At 35.7% G+C, this 25,967-nt stretch overlaps 1 protein-coding gene across 1 annotated transcript; it reads left to right on the forward strand.

Moving 5' to 3' along the window:
- The first annotated feature begins 268 nt into the window (after window positions 1-268).
- On the forward strand, window positions 269-12,132 carry LOC134839330 (erythroid differentiation-related factor 1-like). The gene is made up of 13 exons (XM_063854840.1): window positions 269-587; window positions 1,355-2,129; window positions 2,785-2,876; window positions 2,957-3,022; window positions 3,180-3,620; window positions 3,761-4,089; window positions 4,262-4,819; window positions 4,980-5,449; window positions 5,685-6,134; window positions 9,516-9,799; window positions 9,972-10,303; window positions 10,570-10,772; window positions 11,703-12,132. Exons 2-13 carry the CDS (start codon window positions 1,799-1,801, stop codon window positions 12,035-12,037), a joined length of 3,891 nt encoding a protein of 1,296 aa, XP_063710910.1. The 5' UTR covers window positions 269-587; window positions 1,355-1,798; the 3' UTR covers window positions 12,038-12,132.
- The last annotated feature ends 13,835 nt before the right edge of the window (window positions 12,133-25,967 follow it).

A 25,967-nucleotide genomic window follows, 5' to 3' on the forward strand; every position in this document is an offset into this window, starting at 1 on the left:
GAAATATCGTACCTGAGGAGGTGGTCAAGCATTTTTGCAAAGTTGAGGTATGATTTTTTGCAGTGAATAAAAAATTACGAAAAAACTGCAAAAAATTATGAAAAGAATTATTTCGAAGGTGTCTATAATAAAAAATGTACTGATTTGAAAAAAGATTGATAGAAATTAAAAAAGTTTTGAAATTTTTATTTTAAGGAGTTTAACTGATTGTGAAAGAAGCATTTGAAAAATGATTTGTTCTTGCCGAATTATTTTTTATTTTTCGAGGCTAAATTTGAGTGTAGTCGGATTGTTTATTGATTTTTGACAAGTGGGTTGGGTATAGGCAATTTTTGGTGAGGAGAAGTGTGAGTGTCTAAGAATTAGCTTTCTAGTTTTGTTTTTATTTATGGGATGATCGGGGTTATTCAGGAGTCATTCGTACTTTAGGCTAAATGATCATGTCCTATTTTTACTTTAGGCTAATTTTTTATTTTTCCTTAAGACAATTTGGAGTGTAAGTTCTACCCTCTTTTGGTACGCTCACAACACGTTGGCGCGGCTGAGGCGGTCACTATTCTGCAGCTTGAGTTTGTGCTGCTTGAACAGTAAGTAATATAATCAATCCATAAATTCGTTGGCTCAAATTTCAACAAATCAAATTCCAAGAAGATAAATTTGGGGCTTTATGCGACTGATTTTTTATTTTGGGTGCTATGAATATTGGGACCTATGGGAATTCACCTTTTATTTACATTAGGGACCCGGTTAGTTTCTTGGGACCCCTCTATCTCACTTGTACCGGTAAGGTGTTTCAACCATTTTTTCCGGAAAAAATGCACTATTTTGCCTACACTGGTCAAGACAAGACGAAGTTAAAAGGATAAAATTTCCCGGATCTACTTAACAATCTCCCCGCCCCCTTCAAGAAAGATGGGGAGATTCTTTAGTAGGTACAATAGGGAGGAAGATTGTTAAGTAGATCCAATTTCCCCGCCAAACCTCTTCTTTATGCAATGCTGACTTTCTTCGAGTGGAAAAGCATATATTGCGGTGGCCAGTCAATAAGCAGAATGGGTCCAAGAGCAAAAAAAAACAGAAGAACATTAATTTTTTAAAGCTAATCGGTAAGTTAAATATTAGAATAGACATTATTACCAAAGAAACTAATATTTTATGTGTAATTTGAGTTATTTAATCGAGAATTTTTTTTTGTTAAAAAATCAACAATAAAATTGATGAAATTATTTAATTCTGGCATAATTTATTCATTTTCTGGTTTTATTGACAATTCTGATAATTGTTTTATCAATTAGACCGTATAATTTAATAAAAGGAAAATGTTTTTCTGCTCTTGGACCCATTCTGCTCTTAGACCATTCTGCTTATTGCACCCACCACCTCCATATATTGCATTGCAACTTTGTCTTCGTTTTTGGTTATTCCCACTTAATTCTGATTACGAGAGAAAGAAAAGCACCATTCAGGTTGTTGGTATGTGAAGTACTGACTATTTTTTGCTATGCTTTGAGTTGCATTATGCATATATGCAGCATTTCTAGAATGTTCTAGCAACCAATTGTTCTAAAATATTCCTACAATGCGATCTGTTCAACTGCGTAATTCATTTGTGTTTTTACCGAAGCTACGATACAATATATTGTAAAACAGTGGTCAGTTGAATTCTATCGACCAGAAAAGTTCATCTGAAGACTTTATTGGTGAATTCTTTATCTTCAGATAGTTATTGTTACCTTAAATTGATTATCGCGATAAGTTATCGAAATTCGGATCCGTCCAATAATCGGCCTTTCGAGACATGGCGGAGAATAGTTTAAAGTCAACGGCAGTTGTCAAGTTTGACCCCTTCAAACTTCCGGATCAGTTCAACAAGGTAGCCCCACAGACTGATCTGCACAAAATACCGGAAGACTGGCTGTTGGATGAGAAAGACTATTCTCTGGATACGCTGGGATCCACTTCTAATCCAGTCATTCCGAGACCAACTGCGGCCGCGTCTCAGCCGCTCAGTTTGGTGTCGGCGCCTGGAGGCAGTTTCAACATGGCGTATAATAACGTGGATATGGTCGGCGACGTAGATGTCATTGCTCATTCTGATGTTGTGAAGAAACTTATTCGTCTTCCATTTGGTAAGTTGGGACGTTTCAGATTTACTAAAGAATTGTTTACTGGGTTAAAAATGATGGAGGAAGGCCTGGGAACAGCAGATATGTGCTTTTCATGTCTGTGCTGCTTAGACTTAAGACGCTTAAGTTGTGTAGTTCAGAACAGGACGAGAGTTTGAATGAGGATAATGAATCTTGGTAAGAAAGATGAGCTGTTGTGATAATTCAGCAGATAAGTGGCTAATGAAGGACCGGAAATTGAAATTTGAATAAATTTTGTGTGCATGATTGATTGGCAGGATGTATTTTTGCTCGTTCCTGCATCCTTCGCCTCAGGGCTTCAAAAATATGATAGTTGGGTTCCTAGAACTATGATAGTTGGGTTCCTGAAGCTTTTGGTGTAATATATATTTCGAAACGGCTTGCGTATTTGTTAACCTACATTCCAGAGTTTCACTGGCCCGACACGCCGCCTTTTCATACATTCATTTTCGGCTATCATACAGATCCGGCTATCATAATGAACTAAATAAAACTTCTGAATATAGGAAGCGAATTAACCAGACTTCGTTTTGCCTTTCTCTGTACTTTTCGTATGTGAAGGGTACTGAACAGAATTCAATTGAAGATTCAACAGCTTAAGTTAAATATTGATTATGTCTTTTATATGATGTTTAAGACAAGCGTCAGTTGAGTATCGTTGTGCACCGAATCGGAAAGACTCTTCTACTGGATGAGTTCGACATCCTTGCTCTGCTAATTGCCACACAGGTTAATTTGATGTTAAACAGCAGCCAATCAGATCACACTACATGAAACTGATTTTGATAATTAATGTGTTCTATTTGCAGGAAACCGAGTGGCAATGGATTCGAGAGTTTGTCCAGAATCATGTCTTGGATGATCTCAAAAGAAAGGTGAGCTTAATTGGCACGAATTTTAATCAAATGTATTGCATTCCTGTTATGAACATTTTTCATCCTCATTTGAATCTATAACCTTTATTTTAAGTTTTGTACAAGATATTTTAATCACTATAATTGTAGCAATTTTTTTTTTCATTTTTTTTTGCAGAATCTTCATATTAAGAGACCATACGGTCGATCAACTCCAGCGGCAATGGAGCACAGCATGATGTCCAAATTCCTCCACTACAGCGTGCCAAAGATGCTCGGGTCCCAGTCTTCCTTCTCGGAAGAAACAGTCATAGCTCCTCCATCCGACAACGAGATTCTAAATCTACCCGAACCGAACCTCAAAATCGCAGGACTTTCTGAAGCCGAGAAAATTGAGGACTCTTCGCGAACTGTTTTATGGGAGTTTGAAAATATGCAGATGTTATTGGGAAGTAACTTGCCCATCTTTGGAGGCGCCGATCACCCAGTTGTCAGCTTGAGACTGCATGATGATTCCAAGCCCATCAATGTGTTGACTGGACTAGATTACTGGCTGGATAACTTGATTTGCAATGTGCCGGAATTGGCCATGTGCTTTCATATTAATGGAATTGTGCAAGTGAGTATGTTCAATTAGGTTTCTCCACTGACGGAAAGTTGTTGAATCAAAAATTGGAGCCAAAAAAGTGATACTTTGAGCAGAAAGTTGAATTAATTTGTTAAGACACTTTCAAAATAAATTTCATTTGGTACGCTTAGAAATACGAGGTTTACAAAACTATGGACATTCCAAACTTGGAGTCGAGCAAATTTTCCCCGACTGCAGTTCGAGACATCGCACAGAATATTCTCTCATTCCTGAATAACAACTGCACGAAAGAAGGACACACTTACTGGTTGTTCAAACCACACGGTGATGAAATCGTGAAGCTCTACGACTTGACATCAATCTGCGAGACCACTTCGAACGAGCAGGAAACTTTGGGATCCTCTCAGGCCATGCACAACCCATTTGCAATTCCAGTGGCTTTCTTGCTCTACCGAGTGGCTAAGAATTTGGTGGCCAAATTCTCACATGACAGCGAAAGGTAAATACACAAAAGAGAAAAATTATTATGAAGGATCATGCCAGTTGTTGTCAAAAGTTATGAAAGTTCTGCGAATGGTTGTCAAAAAAGCGCTGGCGTTTGTTTCGAGTAACAATTTGGCAACCTTGTAGTCATTACACAAGCATAGCTTGTAATATGTATTATGTTGCAGGTCTTCAAAAGTGCGTGATACCGTTTATTCGCTGTTACGCAATGCGCTAAAACTCATTCGTGACGTTAGGACGCAATCCGAAACTACGTCCTCAGCAGGCTCCTCTTTTTCCGCAGATGCGCAGTTCAAAAATTTGGAAGGATGTATTTACTTCTTACTGGTTCAGTTGTATATTCCGTCCGGACCATGGAAAGACTGGGCTTCCGGAAGTAGCGAGGATACGGAAAGTGTGGATGACCTTGGAAGCGAGTGTGGAGACAGTCTGAACACCGATTTAGACGACGCTTCCACCAGAACAAACAGCCCGGACCTTGGCGGATCCCAAAAACCTGGAGAGGGTCCCAATAGTTCAGACGGGCAAGAGTCGGATGTATATAAGGGTGTTTCGATTGAGAGAAAGACTCTGCTGAATAAATCAGATCGCAGTTTGATAAAAGAGCATCGCAAGGCACACGAATACTCGCATTTGGACTTGACTATCGAGGAGAGATGCAGATCGGCTTTAGAATACACTTTGAAGTGCTTCCAGTTTCTGGACTCATACTCTTTCGAGCACAGGTTAGTCAAAACTTTAGGGGCCAACATATATTTATATGAAAATTTTGGCAGAAAATATATTGTATATCAAGTTCAATGTCCAGGCAACTCAAAAACCAAAAAAAAAGAATGACATAAATAATGTTTTAAAGGTTTTGTTCGGAAAAAAAAAACATTTTAGGAGCTCTGATCTCCCAAAATCTAACGCTGATCAATCTGATGAAACGTCATTGATCTCAGTAGATGCTGCTAAAACATGGAAAGACAGCATCAGATGCAGCCTGCAATACAAACTAGCTGTCATTTTGTCCACTTTTGGGCTCCAATTCTTCGAAACTGGAAAATATGGACGTGCTTTTCGCTATTTGAAACTTGCACTTTCATCCTGCTGTTCAATTGGAGTTGCAAGTGAGCTAAAATGCGACGAAACCAGTGGAGAAAAACAGGATGAAAAAGGAACTGAAGATGCCAAACGAGGATCTTTGCTGTTGGGAAAGATTCTACAGTTGATGGGTGATGTTTTCATGTTCTTTGCGAGCTGCACCAAAAGTCCAGAGCAGGCGGAACTGCATATTGAGGAGGCGACTAAAGGTCACACAGAGATTGAACTTCAGTTGTCGTGTTATTTGACACCGGACAACAATGAAATTTGTGAGTAAAATTTTCTGTTTTACGAAAGAAAATATATTTTGGTTACGCTGATCGTGTGTTCCGAATAGTCAGAAATGTCGTAAATAGTTGTCAAAACTTCCATTTCCAACAGTCTTTGTTAAGCAAAATAATTTTTGGACCCGTTTGATCTGGTTTGTTATTTTTTATATTAATCACATGATACAAGCTCCTATGTTGCGCAACGTTCATGCTTCAAGAATGTTTTTGTGTTTAGATGCCAAAATGGACCAACATTCAATATGCGGCGATTACGAGAGATGTATTGATTCGGCGGCTGGAATCTACAACATATGTCGAGATCATATGGCCACGACTAACTATTCTTCACTTGCCAAAAACACAAGAGACGAATTCTCGAATGTCCTCGAACAGAAATGGAGCTCAACTTACAAAACACAACAGCAGAAAAACACGTTAAGTAAATCTGATCAAAGCCGATCAAAGAAATCCCGCTCAAAAAATTCTTCCGAAAAGTTGAATAAAAAACCGAGCTCGACAAATGAGGTAAGAATTGCAAAGAAATCGCCTGCCGCAATAGACGTACAAGAGTGGGCTTTCAAAGGGGAGGGCTACTTGTTGAAACGAATGGGCAATGTTAACAACGAGTTGGGCAGAATGTATGAGAACAGGCTGATGGCGTCATGTTCTTCAGTTTCTGAAACAGGTTAGTTATCTGTGTAAAGACCGTTTATCCACGTGGGAAAGGACCAACATACGTCGAGCTGTACAGCTGATCACGGCAAACCGCTGATGTCCCCCTGCTTAAGAATTTCATGCAATTTTTTTGGTTGTTTTTCTGGGCTGGGTAATATGCCTCACCCTCAAGCAACGAGCACGAATCATGTTGGGCTTCGAAAATCCTACCTTTCGATTGAGAGGCGGAGACGTAACCCCTTAACCTCCGCTCCACGTGGTACGTTTTGCGATGCGATTTGGGGAAACAAGACATCTTTTGCTTAGTATTTCAGTTTTTCAGCTGATTCGTAAAATTTGAATTTGTTTTTTCCTCTCTCCGTATTTGATTTTCATTATAGGCGTTTTCTTGTTGTTTACACATATCATTAAGGTATTGAATCTTGTCTTATATATTGAATGAAAGTATTAATGCACTATAGACCCAACGTTTCTACTTTTCTATCGAGCACAAGTTTTCTTTCGTTCAGAGCAACCATCGAGCTCAATGTTTCAGCAGCCTTTAGTGACGAACTTCTTAGATCTTTCATTTATTCTCAAGTCCTTAAACAAGTTGAACTCGATTTAACTTCACAGCTAGACAGTAACCGCTTTATTTTTTGTCCAAATTTTTGCGTTACAGCTTCATTTTAGTCTGAACGGAATCAACTAAAAAAACAGCAACCTCCATGCTTAGAAAAACCAATTTTAGCAAACCGATTCGAACCATGAAATTACTTAATATTTCAAGATTCCTAGCTGGAATAGCTTGCTTAGAAAAAGTTAAACAGTTTATTTCATCGACTGAATCGGTTCGGGAACATTTTTTAACTTTTTCTATATGAACTAGATGAAATAAACTGAATTTTCTGAAATCGAAAAGTTCATCGGTTGAATGGCTCTAATAGAAAAACTCAAACGTTTCGCTGTGACATATTTCAAAAACACATTGCTTGATGGCTTGATTAGAAAAATTTTTAACTTTTCGACAACCGATTTGGTCTATGAAATAATTTGAATTATTCCACGCTTCGTCATTTGATTGGCTCAAATAAGAACATGATCTTTCGAAAACCAATTCGGTCTATAAAATAACATGTTCTAAATTTTCTTCGGTTGAATGGCTCCAATATAAAACCTTATTTGTTCGCTTTCTGATTACTTTTATGAAATAACTGAAATAGCTTGCCTAAAAAACATGAAATTTTCGCCAACTGATTCGCTCTTGCTTGAAAGATACTTGCTTGAGTTGCTTGAGTAGTGGTAATTTTTTGCTTTCCGTAAGATCTTTTGCGACTAATTTAGACGCAATTTGTCATACCACTTAATTTTATGAATGCATTGCGCTCAATTAAAAATATATATTTCACCTGCGATGATTTAAAGGTTTAAAAATAGCCAGTTGACAAGGATAAACACGAGCGAATTTCCATATTTTTATGTTCTCAAAATATGTCAGTTTTAAACTAACATTTTTTGTCTGTTGAGGACGATTTTCGTTTAAAAATTTTTCTTAAAAAGTTTGATTTTAAGTTATGAACTAAATTATGGACTAAATGTTATGAACATTCGCAGGAGCTTGAATCGAGCAGTCTTGGTAAGTGCTAAAGAAAGTAGTGAATGGCGACTCCATCAGTCCATGTGATTTTGCCGTTTTTGTACTGGAGTCTTTAAAGATGATAACGCTCAAATTAGTTTTTTCGGTGGTCTAACTTCTATTTTCTTTATGACTTTCAATTTTATTTTCTTAGTGAGTAGAATGCAAGTTATCTTTTCCAACAAGAAAATAAACATATCGCAAAAACCTCGTTGACCCTTAGTTTCAAACGCACATTTTTCTCAAATGAGGCAAATATCAAACATGTCTTTCAGTCGGAGGTCAAAAATAGCTGTTTCAGGTTTTTTTCAAGTGCCAATTAATGAAGGGAAGATTTTTATTTGTCTTTTTTTGTTCTTTTTTGTAAGGAAAAGTCCTAAAAATTGTCTTAAAGTTGTTTTTCCCGGTTTGATTCGTGACTTTTTTCAGTTCGTTTCAATTTGTTGGAAAACAGGTAAATTATTTTTTCCACTTGCATATTAGCAAATGATGCGGAGAGAAAACGTGAACGACTTTCAGTTTCGAGAGTGAATTTTTATTTCCAAGAGGGATAAGAAAACTTGGGTCTTGAAAATTACTTATTTATTTTCGAACTTCAAAGTTAATGACCTTGAAACTCTTTAATTTAAAGACTAATAATAGCGACCAATTTAATTTAATTTAATAGTGACCAATAAACCAAGAATCTTTTGTAAGTGACCAATAAACCAATCAGAAAATACCTTCTCCTTAACCAGATATTCTTGAAATTAAAAGAGTTCTAAGGTAATAAACTTTGAACAAGCGTTATCAAACTGTAATTTAGACTTTTTTCTAACTAACAACTAGTTGAACAGAATCACTGAATCATTTGATAGCTTGCTTTTTAGCTGAAGGTAATATTCTTGAAAATTTGTGTTCAGTAGTGTGGTGGTAAGGAGCGGGGCTATCTCGAGAAGGATCAAGCGTTCGAATCCACGACCATGCCAGTTTTTCTAAGTCGACGATTTTAGTTCAGACATAGGTCGCGATGATTTGTTTTAAGTTTTTTTTGCAGGAAAATTGGTTCAGGCTCGAATTTACTTTTTTGCGGTTTGGCTTTTAACTTCTTTTTAAGTTCAGTTCATTTCCTTTGGTAAAAGGAAGGCAAACTTCACTATCGAATGTAAAAATCACGAAAAGCGTATCAGGTTCCCCAGCGGAATAAAAACTTAACCCAATGATCCAGTTTTCTCAAATTGGGTTAGCTATATCAAAAAAGTGCTAATTATAAATTGTTATAGAAATTCAAAGAGCCTTAAGGCAATCTATTTTTTTCTTCGAAATTCATAAGTTGAAGATTTAAGAAAAAAACAAGTCGTTTTTTTTCAGTTTCCTTCATTTCTTTTTTCCAACTGTCAGTTGGCTATGTTCATTATAGTTGCAAGTGTTGTTATTGTGTTTTTGGGAAGCTCGAAACGTTTTTTACAAAATCTTTTTTTTCGGCTCTACTGGTGTCTGCTCAAAAATTGTCGGCTCTGTTTCCGCTTCGTCAGTATTGTTCCGTTGCTAATTTAAAAATGTTTTGCTTGGCATGTTTGCCTAGATTGAAATTTTATCGAGACAAAGGAAAAATTTAGTAGACCTAGTTTTTCTCAACATTTTTTTGTACTTCTAATTTTTTTTCATGTTTGTGTTGTATCGCAAGTGATGCGAAGCCCCGCTTCGCCTCTGCTTTAAAAATGTGTAAAAAATTAGTTCGAAAAATATATATTTACCTTTTCCGACTCTGCTAGCCGACTGTTTTTATATGTTCAGGTGAAATTCCATATGAAGCGGAAGATCTTCTGAAATTATCAAAGAGTCACTTCGAAAAAGCGCACGATTACTTCGCTCAGATCGGAGACCGGGCCAACGTTGGATTGGTGGTCGGAAACACCGGACGTCTGTGTAGAATATGGGCGTATTTGTTGAACTTGCAAAGCACGAGTGAACAGAAATCTCCGACTGGCAATACGGAGCAGGAAGACGAAGTTTCAGATACCAATAAAGCAGTTGAAGAAAGTGGGGTGCCATCGGCGGTTAAAAGCTACTATTACAAGGTGAACAGGTCATAGAATTATTGCTTGCGTTGTATTGAGATCGATGGTTAGTTAAGTGTAGATTTTCAGAAAAAAAAGCATTTATTTGTTTTTCTGAAGTGTGATACCGCCAGAAAGGCAGCAATCAAATACTTAAAAGGGCGCAATGTTGAATCTCAAATTTTTGTTGCAGGCAATAGATTATTACAGACAGGCGCTGGTTAATCTCGAGAACACTGGAGACTCGAATTTAGTCAGTGGAATGACATGGGATCTATGCACTACATATTTCACTTTAGGACGACTAGTCCAAGACAACGCCAGTACTCAGACACCGAAAGAGAGAGAAAGGTCAAAGCAAGAAGTCATTGACAATTTGACAAAAGCTATGAAGTATTGCATTCCGCCACCCAATATATGCGAGAAAAAAGTGTCAGAAAATGATATCTTGTTGAAAGAGAGACACTTGATCCGCCTAGGAGAAATTCATCAACGTTTGGGATCTTTGTACCATCATGCGTACAGGTAAAGGATTCCCGCGAGAAAAAACGAATCCTCTGAAATACATATCATTTGTAGAGCTTGTACAAACAGAGCTTGTTTAGAGAGTGCCTATTTATATTTTATAAAAAAGATTGGATTAATAAAAACTAAAAATTATATTTTTAATGGAATTGCCGCAGGCAAGCCAATGCCAAATTATCTGAGTTCATTTAAAAAACTATGATTGTGAGTTGTCTTAATTGAGTTATGCTTAGGTTTACTTTGAGTTTTTCGGTTTTTCCATGTAGGTTCGACGAGAATGCGGAGAAGTCAATGCATGCTTTGGCAGAATTCCACTACTCGAAGGCGGCTGATTGTTTCCACGTGGACCAAAGGGAGCAGGAGGAGAGCTCAGGTTCAGCTGAGATTGAGAATGCACGACTGGACCGAGATGACCTGTATGCGAGAGTACAACTGGAAAGAGTGGCTTTGTTAGAATTTCAACTGAACAGTGAGTCGTTTTGTAAAGGTTAAATTTCAGAATTAAATTAAGTGATTCTAAAAAATGGTGGTTTTTGATCACGCTAGGACATAAGATCGAAAAAAAGGTGCTAACAGAATTTAGGTACGCAATTTTGTAGGATCGATTTTTTAGTTTGTTTTGGAGATATATTAAAACAATATAAATATTTCTCATATAAACAAACCTGATGATAAAAGTAATAAAAGATTGGTCAAAGTTGACGGATCAATTAGGCAATCTCCCCTCCTCCCTCCCACCGCCCGCGTTATGGCCAATTGAGTTACCTCACCCCCCCCCCCCCCCCCAGCAAAAACGATCAAACGCTACAAAAAGTCGTCAGCAAAAGCGAGTAGATTTTAGATGTGTTCGTAGTACGCAATCAATTTACCGACTGAAGTTTATTTCATTATGAATATCAGGAGAAACTGTGAATAACTGAAAAAAATTAAAATTTGGAAAAAAAAATGTTGCAAATTTTTGTCCATTGCCTCATCGAAAACAGCAATTTACCAGGGTTGGTGTACTAGCCTTGTATTTCAATACCAAAAACTGTTCTCCACAGCACCTTAATTTGTACGCAATAGATTTTTTTCATTTAGGGCAGAAAAAATTAGCTTTATGTGTCCCAGTTTTATCGATTCCATGTAATCTTTGTTATGTAATTTTGAGCTTTGATATTGTAAATTTTGGCGTTCCACATTCGTTGGAGAGTCTGGTTCATGATTTCTTTTCAATCAAACTATTTTTAGGTTGTTATAAACATGTTTCAATTACCTATTGAGCTATCTCCCCCCACACGAGAATGGGGGGGGGGGGTGAGAGATTGCTCAATTGATCCAATTTGACTGCCGGGAATGGAAGAGATTGTATTGATAAAATTAAACGATAACTTGATGCAACTCATTAAAATCATTTCAGGTGCAACAATTCCTAAGCTGATCTGCAAAATGCTCAACACATCAGTGGCTATTCTGAGCGAAGCCTTCGCAGCCCTGGAAAGACTAGATTTTGAAAAACATTCTCTATCGACTGTGTTCATTCAGCAAATCAGGAAAGTTCTGCTCTTCAGTTTCAAATTCTACTCGTCTTCAGCAGGTCCCAAGAAAAATAGTGGGATCAAAAATGACGTGCAATCGAGAGACAAGCTGAAAGCTCTGTACGCAAGATCCTTAAAAGCAGACGTTACAAACTGCCAAGATTGGCTGGACATTTTAAAACAGTTTAGAAATTTAATGATCACTATGTCCATCTAGATCACTTTTTCCATGTAGCATAAGTGGCGACATTAAAATTGCGATAAAGAAATTGATTTGTTGAATTAAAATCTATTTTGTTGTCTACTCCAAAACGAATAGTTAAGAGAAACATTGTCAAATTTTTTTTTTCAGAAAAAATTTGACTTTCTAACTAGCCATTTTTGACGGAATTTTTAAATATCATTCAAAAGGTTTCGTTGTCCTGAGCTTAAATTCCGACTAAATGATACACAAGCCATCAACTCATTTAGCATACTTTTATAAAATATGGGACTTTCAAAACTGTATTAACTCAATTAATACCATCGTATCAGCAAAGCATCACAGTTAACGTGAAAACATTGCTTCTGGTCAAGTATGCATGAAAGTCAATTATTATTCAAGTCTGCTTGGACCAATGGTCTGATTAGGCTGTTTATCTGTTAGCCTGTAGCCTCTGACGCAGCAGACGGTGGGTTCAGTTTCCCGTAAGGATAGCTCATGTTTAAGAACTACATGTGTTGACATGTTTAAGCTTTTTCAACGTATTATCCTTACGGGCTTAACGAAAGAATTTTTGCACGTTTAAGCTATATCATATATTGCAATGATTAAGAAATTCTACTTGGCACTTGTTTAGGAAGTCCCAATTTTGATTTGTTAAAAGGCCAAAACATTACAAGGGTTTGAATGCTTACTTAAGTCGACGTTTTAAAATCTGTTGCAGCTCGAATGCACTAACTCTACATTTTTCCCGTATTCGCATTGTACTTACAAGAATTTTGTTTCAGTTTTTTTAATCAAAATTGCTATTTTAAACCCTATAGTGAGGTGCTGTCACACAGGGGTTGAATATGTGGCTTCGTGAAATGACTGCTTAAACACTTGTGGTTTTTGAGGTATGGCGTTTTTTATGATTTTTTTCTAACTTTTTGGCAAAGAAATTGTGGAAATTGCTAGCTTATTGTTCCGACTTTCGATACAAAAGTAACAGAATATTTGCGCTCGTGGTGGGTTTTTTTTTCTTCAGACAAATTTCGACTTTTTAACTATAGCCATTTTTAACGGAATTTTTAAATATCATTCAAAAGGTTTTGTTGTCCTGAACTTAAATTTGAAAAGATATTTCACTTGTGATCATTTTTCGTAAAGTTATGGGGGTTTAAAGATTGCCATTTTGGCCAATTTGGGACAATTAATGCGCGATATATTTCGCGCTATTAAAGCGTAAGCGGAGATTTAATCCGTCTTAGAAATCGTTCCAAATTGGTTGAAAGAAGCTTATTTGCCATAATTGATTTGTTAAAAGAAGCGAAATCTATCCTTTTTGCTTTATATGGCGTGTGGGGGGATGATTTTCATAAAAAAATTCAAATTTTAGAAAAGAAATTTTCAATTAATTTTATTACATTTTTATAGGTTATTACTGCTCCGTAAACATTAAAAGGCAGTCGGAACATTCAGGGCTTCGCCCTGATACGAGCAGTCTTGTTTCATTTGCGAGATTAACTGTATTTATAATGGGGATTCAGATCTGTGTTCTGTAAACAACCTTACAATTCTATCGGAATTGAGCATGCTTTGTCCTGGAATGACATTATCCAGGCTCTTCTCACTTGGTCTAAATTAAAAGCACACGTCTTCGGTACATAAGGTCAAAGACTCGGGCCGGAACTTTTGTTTTGTTAAATGAGTCAAAATACAAAATTTTCGGCAAAAACTTCAATTTCGGCCGAACTAGTGTTTTTCTGCTAATATTTTGTCGACTTACTTTCAAAAGCATAAATTTATATTCTTCAAAGCATCATTTTCCTGAAATTTTACCAACTCTGATTTTGTATAAAATTGTTTTCAGGTTATCTTTTGTTTGCTTAAACAGAAAGGTTTATTTAATATGGTCTTATTTACCGTACCTTGCGTCGTTTGACAGAAAATTATATTGCTATGATTTTGCGTCAAGAGACATTTTATTTTCGGCTTGAGTGGTGCCTACCCAAGTATTTTCAGCTCAATTGTCGCCAGAAAATGATTTTGAAAGCTTGTTCATCGGCGTGAATGAGTTAACAAGCATGTTTTCCTCAAAATGAAGATTTTGCGAGAAAAATGCATTAGTATTGCTCAATTTCTTCGACAGTGGTTGCACCTCACGTTCTGTCAGCTAGTTTGCGTTGATCGGAAGTGTCGCAATGCTCCACTTCGCTTTCGAACCGTTTGTTGAATTATGTGGCAACAATGCGAGTGTGTTGGTTACAAATTCGTTAAAAAATTATATTGGAGTTTTAATATTTAATACTTATTTTCTTATTGTTTGTTTATTGAATGTTTAAGAAGCTGATCAAGTTTTCTTCAATTTTGCTAAATGTTTTTGTATGTGGTCACATACAAAAAAAATTCATTATGCTATCCAACTTAAGTTTTTTGAAAACGCAGCGAAGGTAAACAAACTGCCCTCTATTTGTCTAAAGCATAAAAATTTGTTTGTGAATAAAAACAAATATAACGATAGCAGATACACAGTACTGAGAAACAAAATCATTTTCAAATCACAAACAAATTTTCATGCTTTAGACAATTAGTTTCTCAGTACCGTGTATCTGCTTTCGTTATATTTGTTTTTATTGACTTATTCAATGAAATGCATGAAACACTGCATCTTAAAATCATGATTGAGATTTTTGACTCAATTTTTGCTTGCGTTTGTCAGCATGAGATCTTTGGGGATATTTTTCTTCCTAAAAATTTTAGTGTTTCGTTGGTGCAATAAACAGAAACAATTGAAAAGAGATATAGAGAAACCAACATTTAATTAATAATTTTGCGATAAATTAGGGTAATAGAACAGGGTTTGACAATTTGACACTTTTTCCGGTAAAAAAATTTCTTCAAACTCGGACGTTACACGTGAAAGAAGAAGTAACACGTGATCCAACTTGCTGTAAAATAAGTTCAAATTCAATCAACCAATCAGCACCTTTGGGAAAGGTAAATACCCACGCTCGAGAAGACCTCCGTCCGAGAACTACTTTTTTAAAAACTGGAAATTTTCTGAATTTTCAGCTTATCGTTTGTCAGTTTATATTTGTAGGCTACGTTCTCGTTGGAGGAAACTTATTAAAATGTCAGCTGTTTCGTAACATTCTGGATTCCATTCTTAAGTCCCACTGTTGTTTGAAAATGAGGTGCAACTTTTGATATTTATTTTAAAATGCTTTTCGATTCAGTTGCTCTTAAAGATAGATTTTTGGAGCACAAATGGCGTGGAGACGATTACGACATAGATAAAAATTTCGAGACTCGGAAACTGGTTTTTCTATTTTTCGCTTTAGACTCTCGCTTAAATGGTTTCGTCTAGTGGTATCGATTTAGTTGCCGGATAATAGTGCAGATTTAAATTATCCGGACATAAAGAACAAAACAGAATTGGGTTAAGATTAGACAAAAAAAGAAGAGAACAGAAGTTGCTTAGAATTTCCTCAGAATTAATATGGTGTAATGTTTTCTCCGAAATTGTCAACCAAGATATTACCCCAAAAATGGGTCACTGGTTTTTTTTTCAAACAATCAAAAATTACGCTGTAACTACTTTGTTAATTGATAAGAACACTATATCACAAGAAGCCTCTTACACAGCCCAACAAAGTTTAAGAGAGGAAATTCTAAGCAACTTTTGTTCTCTTCTTTTTTTGTCTAATCTTAACCCAATTTGAGAAAAACGCGTTCGAACATTCAAGTTTTGATCGTTTTGTCCGGATAATCTAAATCAGCACTGTACGTCGCTTGAAGGACAACAATAAATATATACGTATTTTGATTGAAGGAAAGATTGTTAATCGTTTTGAAGTTCTTTCGCGCTATTTACATTTTGTTTTTGGAAACCGCAGATTGAAACTACATTATCATTTGCCAAATGGAAGGCAAACGTCAGACCGCATAAATACTAGTTTAAGCGCAAAAACATTAGAAGGCATTTCTCATTAGAAACACGCCCTACTCATGTAAGCGTCTTCACTGTTTTTTTTTCAAACTTTAAATGAAAAAAGTTTAATCACGCTCTAACTCTTCAAATTGAAAGTATTTTTGCACTTGACATTTTTTGGTGAAAATAATGATTTTGAGAAAAGTAAAATGCTAGATATTTTCTAGCTCACTTAAATTTCTAGAAGATTAATAACCACCTGAAAAATCACTAAATAAAAGTTGAGTCATTGTTATTTTAAAGCACTTTTCTCATTTGGAGCTTATGATAAAAAATTAATATTGATACATAAAACAGCATTTTCAAATTCCTAACAGATACCAAGTGTACATAAACGAAATGAATTGGCATCAATTTTGGTTATATTTTTGTTCTGCTTGACTTCAAAGTATTGGGTATGTTTTTTCAAATAATTCGCTCACTATGAGGCAATTACGCTCACCCATAAATTGGAAAAAAACTCGAGCGTAATTGCCTCATAGTAAGCGAATTATTTCAAAAAAGATACCTATTACTTTGAAGTCAAGCTATCAAGAAGAACAAAAATATAACCAAAATTGATGCCAATTCATTTCGTTTATGTACACTTGGTAACTGTTAGGAATTTGAAAATGCTGTTTTATGTATCAATATTAATTTTTTATCATAAGCTCCAAATGAGAAAAGTGCTTTAAAATAACAATGACCTGGGAACAAATTATTTCAACTAGCAAGCCCGCCTCCTATTAAATAAATATTTATTCTTAGCGATTCGGTTTGTAAAATACTGAGGTTCATATTTCAAAACTTTTAAATCAATGCGCAAGTTATTGAGTGCGCTTCATTCATACTATAAAGTTCGAAATTGGTAAAAGGTAAACATTTTTCTGGGTTGGCAAATCAAGCCCTGAAAATTTCGAAGTCATTATTCAAGTACTTCGTTATAAAATTGATTCGCATTAGATTTAAGTTATTCTCAGCAAACGATGAAAATAGAAACATTGATATCATCGATAAGTAAAATTTCTGAATCTTCCAAGTCAGCCTCTCAAACAAAGAAACATTTGAAAATATTCCTGTAATTTCATACCTTAAATCGATTCGCAAAATTGGTGTTCTGCGCAAACCATTCAAGCGATTTGCTAGAAATTAATTTTTCAAATCAAGCCATTCAAGCGTGAAAAATTTGAAACTTTGCCAGTTATTTTATGCTGAATTGGTTCGCAATATTTAGTTTTTCCAAACAAACCATTCGCACGCAAGCTATTGAGCATTAACACTTGTGAACATTTCTATTTGTTTTCAGAACTTATTTTTTGTATTTTTCAAATCGATTCAATTTTTTTCCGGTGCAAGCTATTTATGAGATAAAATTTAGAAATATGCCGAGTTATTTCATAGAGCGAACTGGTTGAAAATTTTCAAAGCAAAGATGTTGCTGATTGCAGGAAGTTTGTTTTAGACTCTGATAAATCTTTGCACGCAAAAGTCCCGACGAAAATTTGACAGGTACTATCTGGCCTTGAAGTTGCGTCGATTTCATTTCTCAAGAATTGAATTTTTCTTTAAAAAATTCTAGAACATTCCAGACTTTACAATGTTTGAAACTGTTAAAGAATTGTGAATAGTTAAACATGGTGCCCCTAGCAATTGAAAAAATTTTGTTAAACATGCCGTCCAATTGAAAACGACAATTAAATATAAGATGGTTTTGATTTTATAATAGAGACTCGGCAAGGTGATCATTTGAGTTTTGTCTCCCTGACAAAACTCGATGACTTTTCGGTTGAGCTCCACACAAAAACATCAATTTTTTCTGCCCTCTCCTAAACAATCCGTAAAAAGAGTTTCGAGAGCCTAATAGCAAGCTCTTGTGGAATCAAGCGTTCTACTGCAATTTCTATTGTAACTCGGTTCCGAATAGATATAGCACAAAATATATTTCACTTTAAAAATACTGATATAATTTAAAGACTGCGCAGACAAATATGCGCATGGAGGGTGAATTAAAGTCACAAAGTATGATTTCAAATATTACCCACGTTTACTAAGCGTTGTCAAATCGGAACAATGATTGCCGGTTGCTGTCATTACAAAAATCTGAACGATAAAATAGAACTTAGGCATATTCGACATCCATGTAAATTAGGCCATCGGAAAACAATTTTTTTGCAGAAAGTATTTTTGCTAAAAGTTCTTGAATTTTGAAGTTTTTCATTACCAAATGGGCGCTAAAAAACTCAAAACCAACTTTAATCAGGTGAAATTAAGTTTTCACGGCCTAAATTGAGCATGAATAAGGTTCTGTATTCCTGCTTAGCCACACCTTATAGGCTTGAAATTAGACCAAAAATCAAGAACTTCAAACTGCTTTTTCTCGACACAGAAAAAAAATTATGTCGTTCAAGTCACGACTGAAAGGGCTTGGATATATATCATTCGACCAATTCCGATGTTTGTTTGTGGTACCTGATTTTGCGTGGAAAACAAAAAAAATCTAAAACACCCGAACACAAAGTTCCTCCACATTTTTCAAATGGTCGGAACAATTTTTCCAGCTGAATTACTTGCTAAAGCAGACAGCGAACAGTTTGTGAGCAAGTTTGAGCTACTGATTCTGAGCATTTAGCTTGACAAGAAAAACCTGAGCATTCTGAGCATTTAGCTTAGAAAAACCAATCATTGATCTTACTACTCGTTCGAGATTTATTTTGTTCTGACAAGAAAAACTATGCAACGAAACAATTACGTTTGCTAATCGCAGTGATATCAACTCGGAACGAAGACTTTTCGAGATAAACAACTAGCCTGGCAGAATCATTGTCTGTTCTATGTTGGTTAAAAAATTACCAACTTCGATTAGGTTCAATTTAACTTTTCTTTTCGATTTATTCGACTCGAATGCGTGTTTTAATAGAGAAAAATCCAACTCAACGGGTGCTTCTAGTTGGGTCAGCTTTGTTATTGCTTCGTAAGTTGTGTATAATGCTAATTTAAGATTTAATTGTCTTACTTGGCATGTTTTTCTCAGGGATGAGAAAAAAAAAACGTTTCTTTATTTAAAAATCATTTAAACAGCATTTTTTCAAACTAAAAAAAAACACTTTTTCAATAAAAAAACATGTTTCATTGTTTTTTTCTTCAGTTTGTTCAGTTCGCTGTTAAAAAAAATGCAAGCCTCCAATTGGTTTCTTAACTTTCAGAAGTCTTTCCTGTCGTTGAGAACAAAACTTTCTAACTTTTCTGTTTTTGCCTTGTTTCAGAACATACTTCAAAAGACTCCCAACCCTGGTTTTTCTCGAACTGAATTGTTTTATTAAAGACAAATCAAGATAATGTGAAAATTTCTAGTTTTTTCACCAAAACGGTGCCTGTGAAAAAAGTTTTTTCAAAATTTGGTCTCACCATTCAATATTACCTGACTTGGACAATGAGCGGGTATGGTTTTTCTATTCTGGTTGAGAATGTTGTCTTCTTTCTAACTGGCTAACAAAGAGAACTTGGTAAAAATTCAATTCAAGGACTATTTCAGACAAATTCCAGGAAAACGAATATTGCTAAAAATTAGAAGATATAAATATAATTTAGGATAGAATTTAAACTGACAATAAACTACACCGTTAATTCGTAAACACATGATTTACTTGATATGTGGAAGTGTAAAAATGAATAAGTGACATTACATTAAAGCCTACACTTTCATTAAGTTATGCAAATACAAATGCTGAAGCGTAAGATTCGGTCAATTGGGTTATAGAACCATTCATTAACTTGACCAAGAATAATAAGCATATTAATTGTCTTCAGTATTTTACAGAGTATTCTGTATCATTCTAATCAAAGAATTGAATCATTTCACAGCGAGCAAAATTGTAATAATTTATCAAGACTGAAAACAATTTCCAAATATCATTCACGAAGCAAAGCATCAGTTTCTAAATAATCACAATTGGTTGAACGTGACAATAAAAACTAGAGGGTGACCACACAGTGTGATTTTACTGTACAGTAAGTAAAAAATTGTAACAATCGTGATTCAATTCGGATTGACCATAATATGTTTTAAACGAAAAATGCTCTTGTACAACTTAGTGGAACACTACCAGGAATCAAACATGAAACCAGATTGAAGTGACTGTTTGTCTTTTCTAATTAGTAGCGCCAGTTCTAACATTCATAAGTGCAAATCAACTTCAGTACAAACATCTTATAGTGACGGAAACCTATGCGCGGTTCACTTAGCTATTATGATACTAACTTTAGCTCTGTTCTAGTTTCCCGATCCTTTCACTATTGATTTTCACAACTTAACACAAATTCGCACAAGTGGTCACTCTCTCTATAGAATTGAGCAGTAATATAGATTTTTTCCGATACTTTTTTTAACATCAACGGAGTTTGTTAATGGTATGGCAATTTTTGGAACTTAACTTTGCATCACATTTTGATTCCAGCTCTTAACCGGCGCAAAATAATCTGCATCTATTTTATCATTAAGAAGCGAAATGTTGAGGGCTAATAGAAACTCATGAAAACATTTTGATGGAGACTCTGTAAGCAACTGTCCGTATTCTTCTGTACTTACGCTGTCAACAAAGGTAAAAACCTAGTGTTTCAATCTTTAAATTTTCCAAGATCACGGCTAATCTTCGATTATCCATGAAATATGGCTATCTTGCCAAAATATTGGCAATTTTTTAATCAAGTTTCCAACATCTTGACGAGATATCCAAGTGAGATATATGCTCGCAAAAATAAATTAAGAAAGTTTGGCACTCAAGACCTTGTCAAGATATACATGGTACCATATATTGTGGAAAATATCATGAAAATTCTCCTCAAGATAGCCATGATTTTGAAACAATGATGAAAGTTCAGTAAAATTCGAATTGATATTTCTACACATAATCGAGTCTTTTGAAAAATAACTCAAAAAACTTTCAAGCTCTTTTTCGTTGTTTTCTGATATTGGCTTTGTCATCTTTTTGAATTCTTGTTTGTATTATTTCAAGTAGTAGTGTAAAATTGACTAAGAAAATGACCACTTTTAACCCCCCTTTTTTTCGGTGTGCCGTTGCAATGACCACTTTTAATCCCAAAGTGGTGAAAACTCCTACTTTTTCGGGCACACATGTTTCAAGGGGGTTGAAATTGGTCATTTTTCGGCCACTTTCTGGAAACGGGAATGGAATTAAGTTTTGGTTGGTGCATGTTTTCTCTTGACTTTGACAGTTCAGATTTTACTGCGCGCGTTATATTGTGGATTAATAAAAACCACGCGTGGAATTAAATTAAATGCTGTTATATTGGTAAGTTTATATTGTTGTTTTGAATACCTCCCTAACGGTTCGAATTGATGGCTCTTTTTTCTTGCCCCCCACCTGCAAAGTTTTACTAGTAAAAAGTAAGTCCACTTTCTTCGATTGGTATGAAAATTGACAAACGAACCAAATAGCTGATGACAAACATATTTGGTCTTCATAACTAACCTTGTAAAACCACCCATTACATTATAAAATTCATGTGGGGGGAAGGAAAAAGAGCCGAGTTGATTATTTTACTTTTCGGTTAAAAGAACAATTTTGAAAAGCTTCATTTCCTGAATGAAAAGTACAAAAAAGCTAATTTTTATTTATAATCAGAACTTAGTCAGAATCGTCTAATATAATAGCACGTCGATTTAAGCACCGCCGTTTAGGTGGTCTTATTTCGTTCGGCTCGCTTTCTCCTCGATCCTCAATATCCAAATAGGGGCAGTTGTACGCCGCTATTTCTGACTCACTTTGCCCACTTAGTTGGTCGAAATCTACCAAATCCTGTTCTAGCTCTTGATCAGTGTATGTGGGTTGATTGAACCCCATATTTGGCGGTGTAAAAAGATCCACGTTATATCCCCCTGCCATTCTATAGCCTCAGCCAAATCCTCCCTTCCGTTATCGGCGGGAGTGTCAACCACGTCTAGGTCCTATTCAACCCAGTCCATGGTGCGCCCAATTTCTCTTATGAACATATCCTCACGCAAACGTTTACGTCCGAAAGGACGGGTATTTACTCTGTCTGCGTGTATATAGCGCTTATTGTCAAATGCGCTCAGAGAATTTTTTTTAGTTTTTAAGGTTTGTAAATTGTGATTACAGGAACTTATCCCCACAATTTCTGACCGGACCAGCGAACAGTAAGTCAGAGTTTGTTTGCATTGATTATGGGTAAGCTCCCTTTTCGTATATGTAGAAACGCCCTTAGCGCTTTTTTGTCCATTTCGAAACGAAAAAACAATCGATTTACTTCAAATGTCTACTTCAAGTTTTTTTTCCGTTTTCCATATAAATACCTCCCTCCCCCACTCACTATATAATCTTATGATAAAATGATAAAGGGAATCTACAAAAAAAAGAGAAACTTACTGGAAGAATTAATGCTGTACAGTTTGGGCTTTGGTCCGACGTACTCCTGTATGATATCCCCAGCGAACTCATCCTTAAATTTGAGGGAAACCCGCAAATTCTCGTTGGTGTAGAGGGGGTGGGTGGTTGGTTAATTTGAAAAGTCAAAATGATTTCGCAGTTCATGGTTTTTCTTAAGTTCATTGTAGAGATCTTTGCTGAGGATTTCATATAGGAACGAATCAGTGTCCGAATATAAAAGAGTTGCGTCGAAATTTTTCTTGATTATGTTGTAATGGAACTGGAACATCTAAAATTTTGCCAAATCTAGTATCGTTGCACCGACAATTGTGGGCTTATCCCATTTAATGCTCATAGGTTTTGAGGTTACAGATACCAACTGTTGTTCAATAATTTTTACACTGCTAAATCTTTTTTTCCTTGATAATTTTTGCAGTTCTTCGGCATTGCGAACAATATTTACAATTAGTCGATTCCTTTTTGATTCGCAGAATTTTCCTAACGCACTTTTTATAATTTGCTTGAAGAAATCTTGTTCAAACTTGGTAGTAGCTTTTTTTCAGAGCTCAGTGTTCACTGAACATATGGTGCTAAAAATTTTTCTTGTCTAAACTGCAATACTCGATTTACTTTTTCAATTTTTAAACCAAGTTTGACATAGAGCTGAAGAGTTAGGTAGTATACAATAAAGTTTTTATTTGGAAAGAAGTTTTGTATGAGCTTTGGAGTGGTGCCAACTTTATCCGAAAGGTTCACTTTTTTCAACATGTCTAATTGAAGCTCACTGAGCCACATTTTGGGCATAACTTCTTTTGTTGGGGCGAGTGGTTAATCCGAATGTGCATCGTGCAAAGGATTGGGGTATAAAATATCAACGTTCAAAATGTATCCGATTTCGGATTCTCTGCTCGCTGAGAATTTCGGCTATAGTTACTTGGTCATTAAACTCAAATGAGTTAAGTGGAAGAGGAAATTTCTCCATAATAAATTGTTCGCGTCTATCATGAAGAGGAAAGTGCTAGGCTGCTTGAGGTCGTAATTTTTCACAAATTTATTGTTGGCAGAAACAAGTCTTTTTTCAAACACACTGGCAATGCCTCCCCTGATCAGGTTTTCTGCAATATCCAAGTGCTCCCTATCATTGAGTAAATATCTCCTGAGAGATTGCTAACCGTGAAATATTGAGCACAATCTGGCTTATATGTTTCATAACACTCATCTAAACTTTTCAAAAACGCATGCAAGCATCAAGGTATCAGTCGTTGTTTCTAGCCGAAAAGTTGTTTCTGGTATTTGTATTTCGCATTCGCAGACTCTTCAGTACATGGCGCAAATCACAATTCTGGAGATTGTGGGCAAAGACAGGGGTGAATTGTATGGAACGTCTCAGGAAGTTGCATCTGTTGTGAGCCCATCCGAGGAATGAACCATCGAAAAGATTATGGTTCAATATTTCGCGTTAGATTCGGAAAACTTCTCTTCGCAAATCCAGCATTTGTCAGTGTCTTCAAGAATAGTGGTGCTTCCGAGGTAGTTCGGGTATCTTCGTTTTTCATTATGAAAGTCACGCGCTAATACTTCTAGCACTCGAACAAATTTAGTCATCGCGTCCACTCCTCGAAGAAGTGAAAAAACGCCGGTTGCGGGTTTCCAGATTCCACAACTACAAGGCAAAAACTGCTGGGTTTGTGTTTTTCAATTACGGTTGTGCTCGAGCAGGTAGGATTGTTTCTCACTGTCTCCACCTTCTCCAGCACAGACTCCAAATCAAAGTAAACCGCGAATGAGCTATAGCTTCGCGCACCGATATTTTTGAAGTGTTCACTGCTCTTGTTAACATTTGGCATAGTAACGATTGCTGGTTCGTTCCACATGCAGAATAACTGGTGACGCTCCAGTCGTTCCACAGATGAACACCGGTGGAAGCAGAATCGGCACAGCGTGTTTCTCGATCTGAGTTTTCTTTTTTTTTTGCATTTTGCTCACTAACTTGTTCAGGTCTTTTATCACGACGTAGTGGGGCGTGCCCATATCGTTTAGAAGTAGCAAATCTACAACAATTTAGACTGATATTTTGACACTCTTAAGGGTAAAAAATTCTTTTCATTGTATCTAGAGAAAAATTTTGAAAGCTGTTTTTTTTTACTAACCTGAAGACATTCACTCGCACTTCAATGAAAATTACGAAGCATCCGGGGTTACAAATTAAATATGGCATCTACATAAATTGGTTAGTTAAAACTTCGAACTTTATATTTAGTTTGCTAAGTTTATTCTGATGTAAATCTAAAATAAAAACGTTAAGTGTGTATTCGATATATAGTTCGACATGAGTATTAAAGTAATTGGATTTAAGATCAAATTTATTCTATGATGCTTTATAATTTGATATAGTAGTTTATAATTAGAGTTGCAGCTAAACGAAATGACTAAACTACTATATCAAATTATAAAGCATCATAGAATAAATTTGATCCTAAATCCAATTACTTTAATACTATGTCGAACTATATATCGAATACACACTAAACGTTTTTATTTTAAAAGTTTACATCAGAATAAACTTTAGCAATAAATGTACGATACAATTCAATTTAATAAATCTAAATCAAGTTAGAACTAATTTAAAATAATCGAATTGATATAAGTTAAATCATACGGAATTAACTTGAGAACAAACATAGGGTGTATTTAAATTTAATCAATTTAAAAACAGGTTTATACGAGTTGAGAACAATAAGAAGTAAAACAACATCAGTTGTCAATTAAGTGAAAGAGGTATCAGAACTAGGTTCTGCTAAATGTGTTAAAACTTTCAGCAATTTTGGTTTGAGTTCAATAAGCCACCAGTTGAGTCTATAGAGTCAGTCATTTGAAACGCCGTGGTTATTCAATTTCAATAATGATAATGAAATGACAACATGTTCTCATCCCAGGTTTTCCCTTTTCGGCTAGGTCGTCTGCCCGCTGTACTGTGCTTGAATTTGAAGTGAAGGCGGCTTTATACCTAGGATTCCTGAGTTAGGGGTCAGGTTAATTCCTCCACTACAATTCGTTGAAGTCGTTCCATGTCCTGTTGCTGACATTTCGCACAGTGATGTCAATCTCGTCTCGTTCATTCTGCTTCCATCCATTGACATTTCGTCGTTCAGAACCCCGTCTTCCATTAGTTTTCTTTGTTGAGGGACCGAAACAGTTTCGTCGATTACGTCAAGAAAATTGTACATCCCCTGCCATTTTCCTTTTGAATCCATAAGCCTCGCTGTTTTCTCGTTTCTTTCGTGTTCATCAATATCCATGGTTACGACTGACTTGATTTGAAATTCTCCGTGTATTGTCTTCAGAAATCGTGGTGTAATATCCCTCACTGCTTTGAATGGATGGAAAAGGTAAGTGCACAAGCATGGAAGTAATGAACTTCTAATGAAAACTATGACGGTTAATGTCAGTGCGAGTTTTATCGGAACAAAGTTTCTCTTCGAGTCGAATCGATTTGATGTGTTCGTGATTTGACAAAGAGTGGAGCTTGCAGAGGAGTTGTTTGTTATTATTACAATGAAATTTAAGTGTAAATAACTATAATTCCTGT

Source organism: Symsagittifera roscoffensis, chromosome 2 (genome assembly GCF_963678635.1).
Source record: "Symsagittifera roscoffensis chromosome 2, txSymRosc1.1, whole genome shotgun sequence".
In the NCBI taxonomy this organism is placed as follows: domain Eukaryota; kingdom Metazoa; phylum Xenacoelomorpha; order Acoela; family Convolutidae; genus Symsagittifera; species Symsagittifera roscoffensis.